We start from the raw sequence: 18,678 nt of genomic DNA, 5'->3' as shown, positions 1-18,678 counted from the left end.
CACAGTATATATATATATGTGTGTGTGTGTCTAATTATGTGTATGTATAGATCTATATACATCTTTATGAATATATAGGTATATAATGTAAATATGTCTATATATATGTATTTTATAGATATGTATATGTGTGCAAACATACGTATATATGTATGTATATATACATATATTTGTATAACACTATATATATGTGTGTGTGTGTGTAATTATGTGTATGTATAGATCTATATACATCTTTATGAATATATAGGTATATATAATGTACATATGACTATATATATGTATTTTATAGATATGTATATGTGTGCAAACATAGTATATATGTATGTATATATATACATATAATTGTATACACACAGACATATACACACACACACACACACATATATATATATGATGGTGTTGTTAGAGAGTAGAAGGGGAGGTAAAGAATAGTTGACAGTAATTTGATCCTCATGAACGTTTTACGTAGGTATGGGGTGATAATTGGGTGAATCCCTTTGAGGCTGGCTGCCTGGCCGTCATTTTACACGTCAGCCACCCAAACAATGACTTAAAGTATTATAACAATTGGGTATCTAGCATCCCCCTCCCCTCATTGTGATATAGAGATAACTATCGAGCATTATTTATTTCGCACCGGACTCACTTCTGCTTCATCGAGTGCACACACACACACACACACACACACACACACACACACACACACACACACACACACACACACACACACATACACACACACACACACACACTTGTTAGAAATAAATTTATTTATTAGTTATATATCCAATAAAATAATTATAATAATATAAAACACAAATATGAATTAGAAATGGACATTTTATAGACCTGAAAACAACGTTTCGCCCAGTATTTCACGGGCTTTATCAAGATAGAAAAACCATAAAAGTAGCGCATAACACATTTAGTTTTCTCACTCTTGAAACAGTTGGCGAAACGCTGTGCTTTTAGGTCTACCATATCTCCATTTTTAATTCAGTAAAATAATGTTGAAACATTTGCAGTGTTAAGTTTAGTATAGACTAGCGGAGATGAGGATAAGGATAAAAATGTTATTGCATGTTTTTTTTTTAATGTTTTTTCGTTTTTTTTTTAAAAAGTTTCCTATGCTATATTGATGAATAGAAATTTCAGTCCGGTTTGCTTCTGTAGGATAATATCAACAAAAATGTATTGCCATATTTTAGACTAGGATTATTGCCAGTTCTTAATGTTGTTTTTCCTTGTTGCTGTCGTGCCGGTATCCGCGGTGTCATACTTCATAATGGCTAAAAACATAAACGCAGAATCGGCTTTATTATTAACGGACACCTTTTGCTAAATTATTAACTTTAGATTTTAAAGATAATTGAACATGGTGAAAAACGCCAGTTTTAGTTCGTACACTTTCTGATGGACTTATGTTGGGCGAATGACTGCAAATGTGACATGTTTGCACAACGATTGGTGTCGAACGCAGATGCGAACATTATAAGGAGAGTCCTTGATAGACTGGAGAATGAGCCAGATTTAGCACTCCAACCGATTAACAAGACTTTGAAACTTTTTTTTTTTTTTGCATTTTCACCCCAAACAAGGCTCGGTGCCACTTTGATGTAGGGGGCGACTATCTGGGACATAATTGTAGAAATAGTATGTAGGGAGTAGAGCGGCAAGATGTCTGTTTACATTACACTTGAACTTCTGCATGTCAGTACAGTCGGAGAAGTAAGAACCAGGGAGGGAATTCCAAAGTCTAGCAGTTCTGGGGAAGAAACTATTAGAATAGAAGGCTGTCTGGCATCTGGAAATCTCTACTGTATAAGGGTGGGGTTTTGCTTCTTATTGCGTTTGTCGGGGGTGTTTACGTGAAGGGGGTCACTACTGATGCAATTCTCTATCTGTATAAAAGCCAAGTACGTCCAAGGATGGAGTACTGCTTCCAAATCTGGGCAGGAGCTGCTAAAAACAGCCTATCCTGCCTTAACAGAGTACAAAATAGACTTCGTGGTTTAGTGGGGGATGTCCTTTTCTCTTCCCTGCAACCTCTCTCCCACAGAAGAGACGTTGCGAGCCTGTCTTTGTTTCATCGTTATTTCCATGGCAGGTGCTCGTCTGAGCTCTAATCCCTCGTCCCATCCCCTCGCCAATCTTTCACGAGAAACACCCGTCTGGCTGAAACTACTGTCAATAATTTTTACCATTCTTTATCTGTGCCTAAATCCAAACGTAGATTCCATGAACAAAGCTTCTTTCTTAGAACTGCACGCCAGTGGAACTCTCTACCGATTGCCTGTTTCCCACCTGACTACAACTTGGACGTCTTCAAGTCCAACATAAACAAACTCCTGACAAACCGCCCCCTTAATTAAGACACTCTATCTAAACACCCAATACTAATGATTACTACAATACTATCTCGTTGATTACTGTACACGCAATAATCCTTATCCCCGAGTGGCCTCCGGGCCTTGATAAGTGGTGAACCCCATGTAAAAAAAGGATATATTCAGGCGTAAGTAACTTTCTAGTACAGTAGAGATTCGACGCATAAAGAACGCTATCGGTTTCTGCCTGAAGCCAGATCCACAGCGTCTCTCCAGTTTCCTCCATGTTGCGATCAAATGTCTCTCGATTTTTTGTTTCCGGTTCATTTTTGGTCTTGCATTTCTTCTTTTTCCATCAGCGGTCCATTGCAGATAGACTTGCAACGGTTTTATTAGCGCGCTAGGATTAAAAGAATATCGAAGTACAGTTTCCCAGATCTAAAAAATCCGAAAGAATGAAAAAATTAATTAACCATTAAAATTTTATAATAAAAGGAGTATTCTGCTGTAAGAGAGCGCTGGCGAGCGTATGGCAACATGCAAATGACCGAGCCATGTGCGAGGTAACGTTATAGCGAGAAAGAAGGAAAGAAAAATTATATAAAAAAAAGAAAACAGTGTCCGAGAAGAACGGAGATAAACGTGTTACACACGTGACCCGAGAGCGACAGGAAAAGACGCGTCTTTCGCAAAGATAGAGCACCATGTATTCGACACGGTCTTGTAAAGCATATTGGAATACAAGAAGATTTTTGAACAAGAGGCAAGGCGTTATTCTGGAAAGTACCTGTAAATAAATGTCTGTTGTCTTAATTAAAAAAAAAAAACGAGTCGAATTCTTTCATAGTTTTTGCGACTGTCTGCATACAATATGTAGATCCCGATTGTTGACATATAACGACTATGTTGCACTGCCATCTAGACCGTTTTTCAGTTGTGGACAGATGCATTACTACAGAGATTGTATCTATAAAATGAATACGTGCTTTTAACGTGATCGCGCAGAGCTTAAATATACGCATTACAGAATAAAAAAAATAAAACCAAATCGTTTAACCAGGAAAGAAAATCGAGACGAAATTAGAAATATAAGGAAATTAGTTCAAGTAAATATATTCAATACAAATGTAAAAATGCAGCTCAACTCAGGCTCCGACTTTTCAATAATAAATTTACAAACATGGGAGATAATCGGTAAATTTTTTGAGACTGATAAAATAGCCAAAAGCGTAATCGGAGGAGAGAGAGAGAGAGAGAGAGAGAGAGAGAGAGAGAGAGAGAGAGAGAGAGAGAGAGAGACAGGGAGACAGACAGACAGACAGAAAGAGACAGACAGAGATAGACAGAGAGAGAGAGAGAGAGAGAGAGAGAGACAGACAGACAGACAGACAGACAGGCAGAGAGAGTTTTTCGTGTGTTAGAATGTTTTCATCTTAAATTCTACACAATTATGCATAATGTAGAAACTATGCATAAATAGAATTCAACATAATTGTAATAAGAACCCATAAAAATGGATGTCATTTATTAATGCTTGTTTATTATATCATTATAATATGCAAATTAGTTAACCTTCATGTAGTCACTGGCATATCCATAACTGAGTATACTGAGAAGTTCCTTTTAATAATTTCTGTAAAAAGAAGTAGGTTTTTAATATCAACGTCAGAGCGAGACAAAGACTCAACTTTAAAGTTGATGCGAAAAGAAAATGTCGAAACCAATAAAAGAAAAAGAAAAAAAAAAAGGTTTTACAAATCTCACCTAAGACAGAATAATTTCTAAGATATTTTTTCTTGGTAAAAGTAATATTTAATTTGTTTTCATTGCGAGATATTCAACAACTATTAAAGTCAAGTAAAGAGAAGCAAACAATTATTTATAATAGAAAATGCAGTCTTTTATTCGTTAACAAATAACACAAACTAAAATTTTTGTTTCATTATAATAGTTAATTTATTGTATTTATTAAAATAATTATTTTTCTAGCGTATGCATATGAGTGTGGAAACAGTCTCTATAAACAAATGACCTGGTGTAAAATGATTGCAGTGTGAGGAGTAAATTGATAGGGATGGAATATGGTTGTTACTCTCTATTTCGCAGAGGTTGAGAGGAGAAACAGAAATATCTGAATAAATGTAAGAATTTTTGTAATTATTAAAATATTTTCGTGAAACATATTGTAGCATGTGATGTTAGTTTTTGAGTGAAAAAGATTGCATTGGAAGTGTTCGGTTATTTTCTGACCGAATTTTCAAAAAGAAATATAATTTTTTTTATATACTCTACATACATATAAAATTGAGTTTTTTTTTTCTCGCTCTGACATTAATATTAAAAGCCTACTTTTTCTATTAAAAAAAATTATCAAAACGAACTTTTTGATATACTTATGCATGTATATGCGAGCAAGTCTATGGAGATTAACTGAGTGTTAATTAATTAATTATTCATTTTTATGGTTTCATATTAGATGATTTTATTTGACAAAAAGTTAATATTCATCCCACACATAAACTATCTGAAAAAAAATGTAACAAAGCTGTAAATCTTTTGAGAGTGGTAGCACATACCGATTGGGGTGCAGACAGGGAAACAATCCTTAAACTTTACAGAGTACTAGTCCGCTCAAAGCTAGACTACGGTTGTTTCATATATGGATCAACCCGAACATCATATATAAAAAGCCTAGACCCTATTCACCATACTGGCCTAAGATTGGCCCTAGGAGCATACAGAACCTCCCCCGTGAACAGTCTATACACGGAAGCACATGAACCCCCACTAGATCTAAGGCGAGAAAAGCTAGCCCTTCAATATTTACTCAAACTGAAGTCTTGCCCAAACAACCCTGCATACCAATGTACATTCTATCTTAAATATGAAGAACTCTTCAACATGAGAGGAAAAACTATCAAAACTTTCGGGCTCCGAATGAAGGAAAGCATTGAAGAATCGAAAATTCCAATCTCCAGGATTCACAACTTCATACTACCTAAAACACCCCCATGGACTATGAAACAAGTAGAAATAAAACTGAACCTAAACAAATAGTCCAAATCTACCACAAACCCTAATGAATACCACGACGAACTTCAACATTTAAAATTACGATATTCAGACTACACCTTTATCTACACAGACGGGTCTAAAAGCAACAATCACACTGGATGTGCAGCAACGTACCATAAAACCACAATGAAGAGAAATCTTCAAAATGAAGCATCTATATTCACTGCAGAGACTATAGCTATGGATCTAGCACTCAACATAATTTCAGAGGAAACCACCAAAAACTTCATCATTCTCACAGATTCTCTATCAGTCCTATTATCTATAAAATATCAAAAACAAGAAAATCCACTAACAACAAAATTAATAGAAAAAATCAATATCCTTTCAACCACTAAAAACATTATTCTTGTCTGGATCCCCAGCCATGTGGGGATCAAAGGCAATGACAGGGCAGATACAGCTGCAAAAAAATCTTCTCACCTTCCAACTGACAATTTTAAGATTCCACATACTGATCTTAGACCCCAGATAAAAGCATACATACAGGAAAAATGGCAACTGCGGTGGAGTCAGCAAGAGGGCAACAAATTATACTCAATCAAACCTAAACTTAAGGAACGATGTCCGGACATCAAGAGATCACGCCGAGAAGATGTGATACTGACTCGGCTGCGCATAGGACACACCAACTTTACTCATTCTTATATACTAAATGGAGAATCGGCGCCAGAGTGCATCCCATGCCAGGAGACACTCACAAGAAAACATATCCTAGTTGGGTGTGATGACCTCGCCCCAACTAGAAAACTATATTATACAGGAAGCAATATGGAGGACCTTTTTGAAAAGGTCAACTCAACAAATATTCTAGCATACCTAAGGAAAGTAAATTTATATAAGAAAATTTAAGGAAATTTAAAGTCACCCAAATATACACATCCATGTATAAATACAACATTTAATTTCTTAGTTCGATTTTATAAAAAAAGGGAGGAAAGGCTGAAAAAGTCCCCCCCCAACAAAAATAGTTTAAAAAAAAAAGAACTCCGGCATTAAATGACCACATAGGTTGATATGCCGTAAAACCAACCAATCAATCAATCAATCAATCAATCAATCAGATGATTGATTTCATTTATCTGTTACGTTAAATAATATTCATGCATAGTTTCTACATTGTGCATAATTGCGTAGAATTTAAGATGAAATCCGTCAAGCACACGGATATGTTTTTATTAATGTCTCTCTATATAAAAGTGACATTGTCTATAAGTGTGCGAAACGTCCTTAGCAAACTCCTCTCTGAAAATTTGGTCTACAAACTTGAAACTTGATATATAGGGTATTTGGACCTCGATTTTGGTTTTAGCCTGTAAAAATAGCTTATAATAGGTCAAAATTGAAAAGAAAAACAGTTGACCCTGGCAGGAGTAAATAGACTAACTTCTGTGCATGCGTACTTATACCATTATAGCTTATAGTCGCTTAATTTTTAGCCTTTTTCATTCATCTGACGATAGCTTAGATGGCAACAACGAAGGCTGAAGCGCCGAATGTTTGGATTTCGATTCTAGCTGATGGAAGTCATTAAAAAAACTTTTGAAATCATTACTATATATATATATATATTGGGTACAATATAATAATCAATCGTAAATAGGAAATCTGTATGAATTAAAGTAATATGTATAAACCTAAAAAATAATTATAAGTCCACATCTCAAAAATATACATTCACCCTATAAAATAATAAAGAAATGAACCCGGATTTATTAATTTGGGAATTAAAAAATATTTGGCATTATTTGAGTTTTAATTTCTAATGGCTGTGTTCGTTGGGGAAACAAATAAACCAAACATTTGTTCGTTATTCACCAATAACATCCAGTGTGAATGCACCTGAAGATTGTCGGAGGTTAAATCGGCCAAAACGTTGTGAAAAAAAACAACCAAGATGAGAATAATAGTCCAAATAAAACAAAACAAAACAAAAAAATTTAAACCTACTTTGCGACCGGACTACGTCGAGCAGCCTTAGCAGTATCAGAAATTTCGTGAAAATAGTGAATAATTCCACCCCATCTTTCCAAGCTTATAACTCCTCGAAAAATGTAATTCAAGCCCTAATTTTTTTTTAATTAAAGGAGCAAGGACCAAGGTTTCATTAAAAAAAAAAAAACCCAAAAAACAATGTGTTTTTTAAAAAAAAAAAAGGTTTTAAACTTCGGACTTTACAGGTAAATTTCTAAAAAACGGTTTTTTTTTGTTTTAAATTTGAATATATTATTTATTGACCTTTTCTCTTCAATTTGTGATATATAAAACTATTCAACATAAATTAATTATTTACTTTTTAATAGACATTTCAAAATGAGAGGCGTGAATTATTCGACCCCCTGTCTTTTCAAGCTTATAACTCCTCGAAAAATGTAATTCAAGCCCTAATTGTTTTTTTAATCAAAGGAGCAAGGACCAAGGTTTCATTAAAAAAAACAAAAACAAAAAAACAATGTGTTTTTTTTAAAAAGGTTTTAAACTTCGGACTTTACAGGTAAATTTCTAAAAAACGGGTTTTTTTTTGTTTTAAATTTGAATATATTATTTATTGACCTTTTCTCTTCAATTTGTGATATATAAAACTATTCAACATAAATTAATTATTTACTTTTTAAGAGAAACTTGAAAATGGGGGGGGGGGCGTGAATTTAAAAAAAAAACGTTTTTCTAAAATATTATATTCAGTTTATTGGAAAGAACATAACATTTCACATTGACCCTGAAAATATCGTAAAAATAGAATCAATAGAAAAATTTTGATAGATTTTTAAAGTTTAAAGATTAAAAAATATTGAGTTCGGAAAATTCATTACTGTTTAAAAAAAAAATATTTCTATTACTTTTAAAACAACTGTAATAGTTTATTTTGGAAGTATAATCCATAAAGAAAATAAATAACCCACTTTTAACAGAGAAATTACGAGATTTTTATATTTTATTCGCAGTTTCGTGTTAGGGGTGTCAAAAATTCCTACAACAAGTAGATAATAAAAGAAAGACGATTATAAAAACATACCCAGGTGTCATAAGTAGTACTAAAGCCAAAATGTCCAATGGGATGTTTCTAAATTTTCAAAAATTTGGAAAAATTTAATTTTTTCAGACGTACACGTTTATTCATTTCTGATAAAATGTCAGCTGCATCGGCCGGGAATCGAACCCGGGCCGCCCGCGTGGCAGGCGAGCATTCTACCACTGAACCACCGATGCTACCTCTTCCGATCAACATATTATTCCTTATAAACAAGCTTTATTTTGTGATAAAAAAACACAGATGTTGATTTAATAAAGAAATTCAAGCCACGGAATATTAACAAAAAAAAAAAAAAAAAAAAAAAAAAAAAAATCCCCATGCGAAATAAATTAACATTACCTTCCTTTTCAAATTAAAAAAAAAAAAATCTGGATATATTTTTTTTTACTTTTATTCCATCTCAACACTAACTTTTAAAATGACGATTTTAAAGGTTTTCGGGGATGCTGAAAACGGATATCACATTCAAATTTTGCGCAGATAAGTAGTTTTCTAAATATTAAGACCTTTATTAGCCTATGTAATCCCAATCCTATGATTTTCTCAACTGAAAAGTACTAAGGCGCATACGTGTTACATAACACTCACTTTCTCCATATGTTAAGAATGGCTCACGCCACTAACATTTATTAAGTAATGCATCGGGAAAAATGTCTTAATATCCAAAAAAACTACTGGTTTGTGGAAGATTTTAATGTGATATTCCTTTTCAGCATACCTGAAAACCATTTAAAAGTCGTTATTTTAAAGGTGAGTGTTAATGTAGAAATAAGTAAAAATTTATCAAATCTGGTTCAATTGTAGCATGCAGGCCATTGGAATATCCGACCATTTACTCTTGTTTACTTTTTGTCCACATCCTTTAAGTGAGGAGCAAAGTATACTATGTGATCTGATGCCGCACGTTATCTTTTATGTCTTCGGTAAATGAAGAAGTCCTTACTCCTTGACTGAGGCAATTTTAATTATTGTTCCAATCCAGAATCCCTTCTGTGGGGAGCTGGATTTTCTCACTTTAAAACCGAATTTGGGTGCTTGTTAAGATAGAGTCGACCGATTGAGTTTTAGAAGTATGTCGTCTTAAGCAAAAACAATATTTCGCACTTAATTGTCATGTCGAAAATATTAATATGTCCAAAAATTAGGAAAATCCATAAGGTTAAAGTTATTTATAGACAAAAGTAATTTTCACGAAAAATTGGGTAAAATTGCGTTTTAAGTAGACGGCGAAGAGTTCACACAAAGGGGACATAATCGTGGCTTTCGTAATATGTCATTACGACGGCCACGATATTTACAAAATTTAGATTACAGCGTAATGGTTTCCGATATAGACTTTTCTTTTTCTAAAAAAATAATAGTAGTTGTTCTACTCGATAATTTTTCGTAATTGTTGGATATATTACTATTTTCGACATGACAATTAAATGCGTAGTATTGTTTTTGCTTAAAACGACATAGTTTTGAAAAAGTCGATCTGTCGGTTATCTTAACAAGCACCCGAATTTGTATTTAACTCTGCTTTCAGTCATTGTAATCTGTATTCTGCTAATAGCGGAGTAAACGTTTAATAATAAATAATCGTCGGGAGGTAAGTAAATGTGTACGGGGCCCATATGGCACGAATGTTTACGATTTTTTCCGATTCTTTCCGACGATAAATTCCGGAACACAACGCCAATGACCGAAGGTGTCCAAAAAGTCACTGAAGAGTTTTGAACTTAAATAGATTCTTTATATTTGATGAAACATTTCGTTGTGTGATTGTATACTTTCACGTGTATATATGTATATAAGATCTATATACCACGAGACCTGTTTTTCCGTCTTTTCGCAAGGATAGTTTGCCTTACATCCAAAATAGCAATATTGAATACCAATTTAAATGCCAGTGCGATGCTGGTTATGTTGGGCGAACATCCTTGCACCTTTTGACTCGTATAAACCAGCATGTTCCATCGAAGATCAGACAAGGGAGGATGGGATCTGGTGGTCTCCCTCCTTCTGCAGCCTTGGACTCTGCTATTGGCCAGCATTTTCTTGACAACCCGTGCTGTGCCGATAGATATAAAATAGAATTGTTCGAGGTGCTACATAGAGCGGACTCCAAAAACCATTTAAAGATTTTGGAATCTGTCTCTATTGCGGTGCGCAACCTTCTTTGTGCCGGCAAAAAGGAAACATCCAACGCATTGTTTCTCTCTGGGGAACTTTGAATCTTTTTCTCCCGTTTTTTTTTTCTCCCTCGTTGTGCCAATATTTTAATCGTTTTTAAACGTTAATAAATTTATTTTAGTGTCCCCGTACTTTTGGCACATTTAATAAGTTCCCCATTAGAACTCTTTATTTTCGACATAATCTTATTTTGTACGCTATCGATTTTCTCCTGATGATATGATAGCCGAAAGAGCTCTTGAGAAACTTCCGCTTATTATTTTCAAAACTATATATATATATATATATATATATATATATATATATATATATATATATTAATGCGTAAGAGGAAAAGAGAGAAAGTTCAATTCAACAAGAGGAGACTTATCTGGATAATGCCCAGCTCCACAATTATTATTGCAGCTTATACAATAGGACAACAAGAGTATGAAATGAAGTCACAAAACTATATATTGGTAGATATAGAATGGATCATTTATTGAATGATGGAATACAAGCAAACTTTTGGGGATAGAAGGGACTCTTTATGCCAAGGCATTTCGAAGCCTAATGCTTCTCATCAGAAGAGTAGAGAAGGTGCTAGGTAGCATGGGGAAAATGCGGCGTCTAACGTAGGGTTCATTAGGGACCAAAAAGATTAAGAGGAATTATAGAATGTGGGGAAGCTTTATTGAATTCTAAATAAATAAAGGTTGGTTGGTTCGTTGTTTATGTTTTACGGCATATCAACCTTTTTCAGGTTATTTAATGCCGAATCTAGTTATTTTGAGGAACGATTTTTAATCGAGTATATTTTTTTAAAGTCAGATTCTATTTAACCCATAGTTGGGACCCTAACAGATACTACCACTCCGGGTCAGAGTGGACCTGGGAGCAATGTCAATTAAAGGGTGGCTCCACACCCCCCAAGGCCCGCAAGGTGGGGCCTCACCATCGGATATAGTTTTAGGTCATATCCAGGACTAAATAAATAAAGGAGAAGCTTGTTATATATAGTATGATATATAAGATCGTATATGGTCTTTAAAATAGTGTTGCGTTTAAGGGGTATATGTTTTAGGGTTAAATTGGGGTGTATTGTTGCTGCGTGGTAATTTATTATAAGGGTTTGTTAGGTTCTATTATCTATGGAGTGGTATTTTTGACAGGTGCAATCTAAACGACAAATGGCGGCTATAAAATCGCTTATAATTTTTTTTTTTTTGGGGGGGGTTATTCAAGGTTGTAATATTGATTAGGTAATATGCGGCAATATTTTTAAGTTTCTTCTTTTATGATATAGGGAGTACGATTATAAGAGGGTGGTCGGAGGATAGGAGGGCAATGTCTATGAATGCGTTTAACTTGATGCAAAATGTTTAAGGATACATATAGCTGGCAAGGTGGAAGTGTAAGGAGACATTTACTACTTATAAAAGTGGTAATAATACCAATAATAGTAGTATAATAATGAGAATGATAATAATAATAATGATAATTATAATAATAGTGATAATAATAAAAATAAAATAAAAGTAAAAATAAAGATAAACATGAAAACAATATTACCAATAGCTGCGATAAAAGTAATGTCAATGTTAATGGTAATAACAATGAAAATGAAGATTATGGTAACGGTTATGGTAACAATGACGGGGATAATAACGGGGATAATAATAATAACAGCATAAAGAGTCCCTTCTATCCCCCAAATTTTGCTTGTATTTCATTATTCAATAAATGATCCATCAATATATAGTTTTGTGATGTCATTTCATACTCTTGTTGTCCTATTATATATATATATATATATATATATGTGTGTGTGTGTGTGTGTGTGTGTATTTCGCATGTGCATATCTATATATCTATGAAAGTGAAAATGCCTGTGTGTGTGTGTCTCTCTCTCTCTCTCTCTGTACATTTCCCTACCAAATAACTCTGTCAATTTTCAGCATACAGATTCGAGATTTGATATAAAGAGTATTGAGATTTGGGAAAATCTTTTTGATTGGTTTTCGGCCAGAAATTTGTCTGTCCACAGGTCAACGTTCAACGATTTGACGTTTGAAAACTACCAAACTCCTCCGTCAATTTCGCGTCGAAACACTTGAAATTTTAAATGTAGGTTACTTGGACATGGATCAAACATTTTCACTTTATTTGAACCCAAAGAAATAAATGTTAAGGGGTCAAAATTGGAGTCAAAGTTAAAAAAATAGATCTCTGCGGTCTCAAATTACTCAGCCAATTTTGGGTCTAAACATTTGAAATTTATACATAACGGCTATTCAGACATGCGGGAAGCATTTTAATCAGTTTTGGGGCGAAAATTAGCATGCCAAAAGGTTAAAGTTGAAAGAGTTGACCTTTGCAGATTCTACCAAATTTCTTCGCCAATTTTGGGGTTAAAAACTTAAAATTTTAGATGTAGGTAACTTGGGCATAGGTAAAACTTTTTATTTCGAAATAATATATTTTACGGGGTCAAAATTGGGGTCAAAGGTTAAAAAACTTATCTGTGGTCTCTACGAAATTACTCAGACATTTTTTGGTCTAAACATTTGAAATCTTACATAAAGTGTATTCACACGTAGGGCAAGTTATGAACAGTACATAGTGCCCGAGCAAAGTCGAGCTGAACTGCTAGTATATATATATATATATATATATATATATATATATATATATATATAATGGTTAAAAGAGATGAGTTCATTATCTCTCACTTGCTCTCAGTCTAAAAATATTCCTACTCAGTTTTATTATCTATTTAAAAAAAAAAATTAACAAACTTCAATTTATTTAATATATGATTTTTGTTTCAGAACTTTTAAAACTCCAAGAGAAAGAGGAAGAAGAAAGACGGAAAGCAGAAGAAGAAATGTTGGCTCAAATGGCTGAACAGGAAAGAATAGAGTATGAACGGAAGCGGCTAGAAGAGGAAGAACAGCGCATGCGCGAAGAAGAAGAAGAACGGTATTTAGAACAAAGAAATAATAATAACGTCACTAAAGTTACTTCGATGTTGAATAGGAAGACAAAATTATGCAATACATTATTAGTGATAAATAACCAGGAGTTTATAAGACAGGTATTGTTGTATTCCGACCACTTTCACGAGTGCGTCACGATAAAATAACACAATGCAAGTGCTTTTTCTTTTACTAGGGGGTCACCATTTATCACGATCCGGATGGCACTCAAAGATAAGAATAAAGTGTTAGGTAGATTGTAAGACAACAGGATCAGTCATGGTGGAACCTGGGTAGGGATAGATTATGAAAATGGGCGACACAATAGTAGTTTTGCCAAATTAGATTTAGAGACAACCATGTTATAATCAGTTGGGAAGCGGGAACACGGTATTGCGTTCAAAAAACGAACAGTTCTAGGAAAGAAGTTCTGCTCATGAAATTTTTGTTTTGTTTTGTTTTAGGCACAGATGGACAATGAGGAAAGTTTCAGTTAGGCGAGTATTTTTTGTGAACCTTTTATAGGGAGGGAACATAGACTGGAGCTCAGTCGAACACTTACCATAAAAGAATGGATAGAGCAGAATAGACTCGCGACGTCTCTTCTATGAGAAAGAGGAAGTAAGAAGGCGAAAAGGTCACCGTCAACAAAATTTCGAAAACGATCCTATATCTTGTAAAGACAGGAAAGAATACTTTTAAGAGCTCCGCATCAGATGAGGCAACAGTACTCCATCTTAGGACGTATTGGATTTAGAAAAGGTCTGGGCGTGTGTTTGTGATACAAATTTTAGTCTAAACATTTGAAATCTTACATAAAGTGTATTCACACGTAGAGCAAGTTATGAATAGTACAGAGGGCCTGAGCAAAGCCGGGCTGAACTGCTTGTATATCTATAAAGATGAAAATGTGTGTGTGTGTGTGTGTGTGTGTGTGTGTGTGTGTGTGTACATTTCCCTACACAATAACTTTGTCAATTTTCGGTCTACAGACGCGAGATTTGAGATTTGGGAAAATCTTTTTGATTTGTTTTCGGCCAAAAATTTGGCTGTTAAGAGGCCAAAGTCCAACGATTTAACCTTTGAAATTCTACCAAACCCCTCCGCCAATTTTGGGTTTAAACACTTGAAATTTTAAATATAGGTTACTTGGACATGGGTCAAGCTTTTTAATTTGATTTAAGACCAAAACAATAAATGCTAAGGGGGCAAAATTGGAGTCAAAGTTTTAAAAAAAAATTGACGTCTGCGGGCTTTACCAAATTACTCAGCCAATTCTCGGTCTAAATATTTGAAATTTTACATAAAATGTATTCATAGTGCAAGCATTTTAATAGTTTTTTGGCCGAAAATTTGGCTGCCAAGGGGTCAAAGTTCAAAAGATTTTACATTTGCGGTCTCTAGCAAACTATTCAGCCAATTTTGGGTCTAAACATTTGAAATTTTACATAGATAGTATTCAGACAAGCTTTTTAATCAGTTGGTGGGCAAAACTTTCGCCGCCAAGAGGTAAAGGTTGAAATAGTTGATCTTCGCAGACTCTACGAAACTCCTCTACCAATTTTAGGTCTAAACACTTGAAATTTTAGATGTAGGTAACCTGCACATGGGTCAAACATTTTAATTTGATTTGAGCCCAAAATAATAAATGTCAAGGGGTCAAAATTGGAGTCAAAATGTAAAAAAAATGACCTCTGCAATCTCTACTAACTTTTTTCTAACGTAATTAAGGAAGCCTATTATATAGAAAGGCATTGCCGTATATATGCACACTTTTTATATATGCACACTTTTTTATATATGCACACTTTTTTATATATGCACACTTTTTTTTATATATGCACACTTTTTTTTATATATGCACACTTTTTTATATATGCACACTTTTTATATATGCACACTTTTTTTTATATATGCACACTTTTTTTTATATATGCACACTTTTTTTTATATATGCACACTTTTTTTTATATATGCACACTTTTTTATATATGCACACTTTTTTATATATGCACACTTTTTTATATATGCACACTTTTTTTTATATATGCACACTTTTTTATATATGCACACTTTTTTATATATGCATATGCACAAAGTTATGAGCAGTACACAGGCCCGAGCATAGCCGAGCTGAACTGCTAGTATATATATATATATATATATATATATATATGAGGAAGAGAGAAATATGTTTCATTTTCAACTACACAAAGCACATATAGAGTTGCTTATATCTAGAGATTCGTACGGAATGTTTTCGATATCATTTAAACGGAAAATGGAGAAAAGAATTATTCTGATGCGGATATTTGGACAAAAAAAAAACGATGATTTTATCGTGGGTATTCCCCCCCCCCTCCCAATTTAATACTTAAAAATTTCAAATATTTTTGTGTGCATTCGTAAATAAACTATGAAACTGTCAGTAACAATTATATAATGCGATATAGTCGTTGGAGTGGGAAGTAGATGTTTGCATCAGTCAATAAATTGCCCTTATTCCGTGTCAGAAACGTCAGAGAAATAAGGCACCTAATTGGTAACGACAGGCGACTGAATCTCCATTTTTTTTTAAAGAAAAAAAACAAAAACAAATAAAAAACAAAACATAGCCTGCATCGTTTACTTTAACGTAACCAATCAGTAAACATGTTTGTTTGCTTTGTTTTTGCCTCCTCATCATTTTTCTTTAGCAACCATTGCATTTTTACACTCATGGGCCACCATACAATTACTTTTTCATAAAATGTATCACGTTATCTACAGTACGTGTTCTATTAAAAACCTTATAAAATATACTGGATGTTAGTGATAAATTTGACACATTTTGGAAAATGAAGGAAAATCGCAATATCTTGGTCAATAATTAATATATATGTTAAAATTTTAAGTGCATTTATTAGAGGAACTTCTGGTAAATGTATCTCACTAAACAGAGTTTCCCAACTCCAGCATTCCAACCAAGAGTTTAACCCGAATAAAGCAGGCTTCACGGAGTTCGAGACGCCTGAACATCACTTTTTTTTTGCAGTTATTTATTGTTGAGGAGTATCGTTCATTTCAAATGAATCAGATGATTATTCTTGGCATTCGTTTCGCTGATATCTTTCTTGTTAGAATTCTTTCTAGGAAGACGTTGGGTATTTGTTAGTGATGGGACGATTCCAATATATTTTCCCGATTCCGGTGCAATTACCGATTCCGTACTAAATTCCCGATTCCGATAAAATGACCGATTCCAATTCTTTATACATCTCTAAATACTTAGCTATATAGTTATATTTTGGCTCTGATTCTCGTAAAACACACACATGTTAAATGTGCAGATATCTTCCTAAACGTAAAAATATACTTGTGTGTGGCCAAGCTATCGAGTTCAGCTTCACTGGTGGTTTAAAATCAATAAATGAATGTTATCATTATTACCAGCAATGAAAGATTTAGCTAGGAATCGGAAAATCGGTACAAATTTTTTTCCCATTCCGATAACGATTCCGATACCCTCAAGCATTCCGATTTTTCCAATTCTTTATAAATCTCTAAATATTTATCTACATAGTTGTATTCCTTCTCCGATTACCATAGAAGCACACATGTTAAATATGCAGATATTTTCCTAAACGTAAAAACATACTTGTGGAGGACGACCTATCGATTTTAGCTTCACTGGTGATTTAAAATCAATAAATATTTATTATTTAATCATTATTATCAGTAATGGAGGATTTAGCCTTAAACAAAATCAAATAAAAAGACAATTAAAAGAATCGTTTTGGCGTCGGAAAATCGGTACAAATTTTTTTCCCATTCCGATACCTATTCAGATACCCTCAAATATTCCGATTTTTCCGATTCCCGATTCCGATTCTGATTAATCGTTCCCGCACCAGTACTTATGAAAGGAAGCACGTGAAGGTGGTTAACATTCCTAGGTGAAAATGTTTCTGTGGAACGATCTGGATTATGACTTGACACGCCCTGGTTTTCAGTCAGTGTCATTAACCATTAAGCTATCGTCCTCTCCCTAGTTTTTTTTAGGCTGTACGGTTGGTCCCTCACTAACAGTTTATAGAGTTGACGAGAACTGTAACTGATGATGATGTGAAAGTGCTCGAATAAAATTATATTGAAAATATTGCCAGGGCCGCTGCGAAAAAGGTAGGCTCTCTCTACCGTGCTAGAAAATTACTGACAGCTGAAAGTATCCTGTACCTCTATAAGGCCACCATTCGCCCATGTATGGAGTATTGTTGTCACATTTGGGCTCGTGCATCTGCTGTTAGTCTCTCGCTTCTAGACAAGGTTCAAAAGAGAGTCGCCAATCTGATAGGCCCTGAACTGGCATCTAAGCTTCAGCCTCTGTCCCATCGACGAAACGTTGCATCCCTCTGCCTGTTTTTAATGGTGAATGCTCTGACGAACTGCAGACACTTGTGCCCACACGACGTAGACACCCTCGACAGGCAGCTAAATCCCACCCCCACACTGTAGAGATCCCTAGATGTAAAAGATCTTTCTACTCCAGTAGTTTCTTCCCCAGAACCGCTAGACTCTGGAATTCCATTCCAGGTCCCTGCTTCCTTAACTGTACTGACATGCAGAAGTTCAAGTGTAACGTGAACCGACATCTTGCTGCCCAAATCCCAACATACAGCCCCAGTAGTTACTGCCCCTGATAGTAGCCCCCCACACCAAAGTGGCAATGTGCCTTGTTTGGGGTTAAAATGTAATAAATAAAATTAAAAAAATAGTTCCCTGTTATCCGCCGCATTGTGCAACTGGTAATCAATTTTCGTGCAGTTTTCTTGACCTTTTCACAATCTCATTCTCCTTGACAATAAATTTTGTAAATTAGAAATAATATTAATAGGCAGGTTATTAACACCATTTTGCTTATTAACATCATTTTTCTAACTAATTTCCTCTGAGGATAAGGGCCAGTATTTGAAAATACATGGAATAAGGAAAAATTTCTTTAAAATTAAAAAATGCATTTATTCCTTGTCGACTGATAAATTATTATAATTTCTAATTTACAGAGTTTATATGAATGATTTATATCGATGCTCTATTTCGAATATTGAGCTTTTTCATCTGGTTAGAA

The 18,678-nt window shown here is 34.2% G+C and overlaps 1 protein-coding gene and 1 non-coding gene across 5 annotated transcripts in view; one reads left to right on the top strand and one right to left on the bottom strand.

Moving 5' to 3' along the window:
• The window catches only part of LOC145254825 (uncharacterized), a 597,176-nt gene that overhangs the window by 558,600 nt on the left and 19,898 nt on the right, over positions 1-18,678 (top strand). For all 4 annotated transcript variants that reach the window (XM_080113655.1, XM_080113654.1, XM_080113653.1 and 1 more), the window contains one exon: positions 13,425-13,575. In XM_080113655.1, the coding sequence (XP_079969781.1) occupies positions 13,425-13,575 (151 nt within the window). The remainder of the gene's footprint in view (positions 1-13,424; positions 13,576-18,678) is intronic.
• Trnag-gcc (transfer RNA glycine (anticodon GCC)) lies at positions 8,545-8,615 on the bottom strand. Its single transcript has one exon. It is a non-coding gene; the product is annotated as a tRNA-Gly (tRNA).

Source organism: Euprymna scolopes, chromosome 30 (assembly GCF_053919585.1).
Source record: "Euprymna scolopes isolate OS-2025 chromosome 30, ASM5391958v1, whole genome shotgun sequence".
Taxonomy (NCBI): domain Eukaryota; kingdom Metazoa; phylum Mollusca; class Cephalopoda; order Sepiida; family Sepiolidae; genus Euprymna; species Euprymna scolopes.
This window is presented reverse-complemented; position numbering and strand designations above follow the sequence as displayed.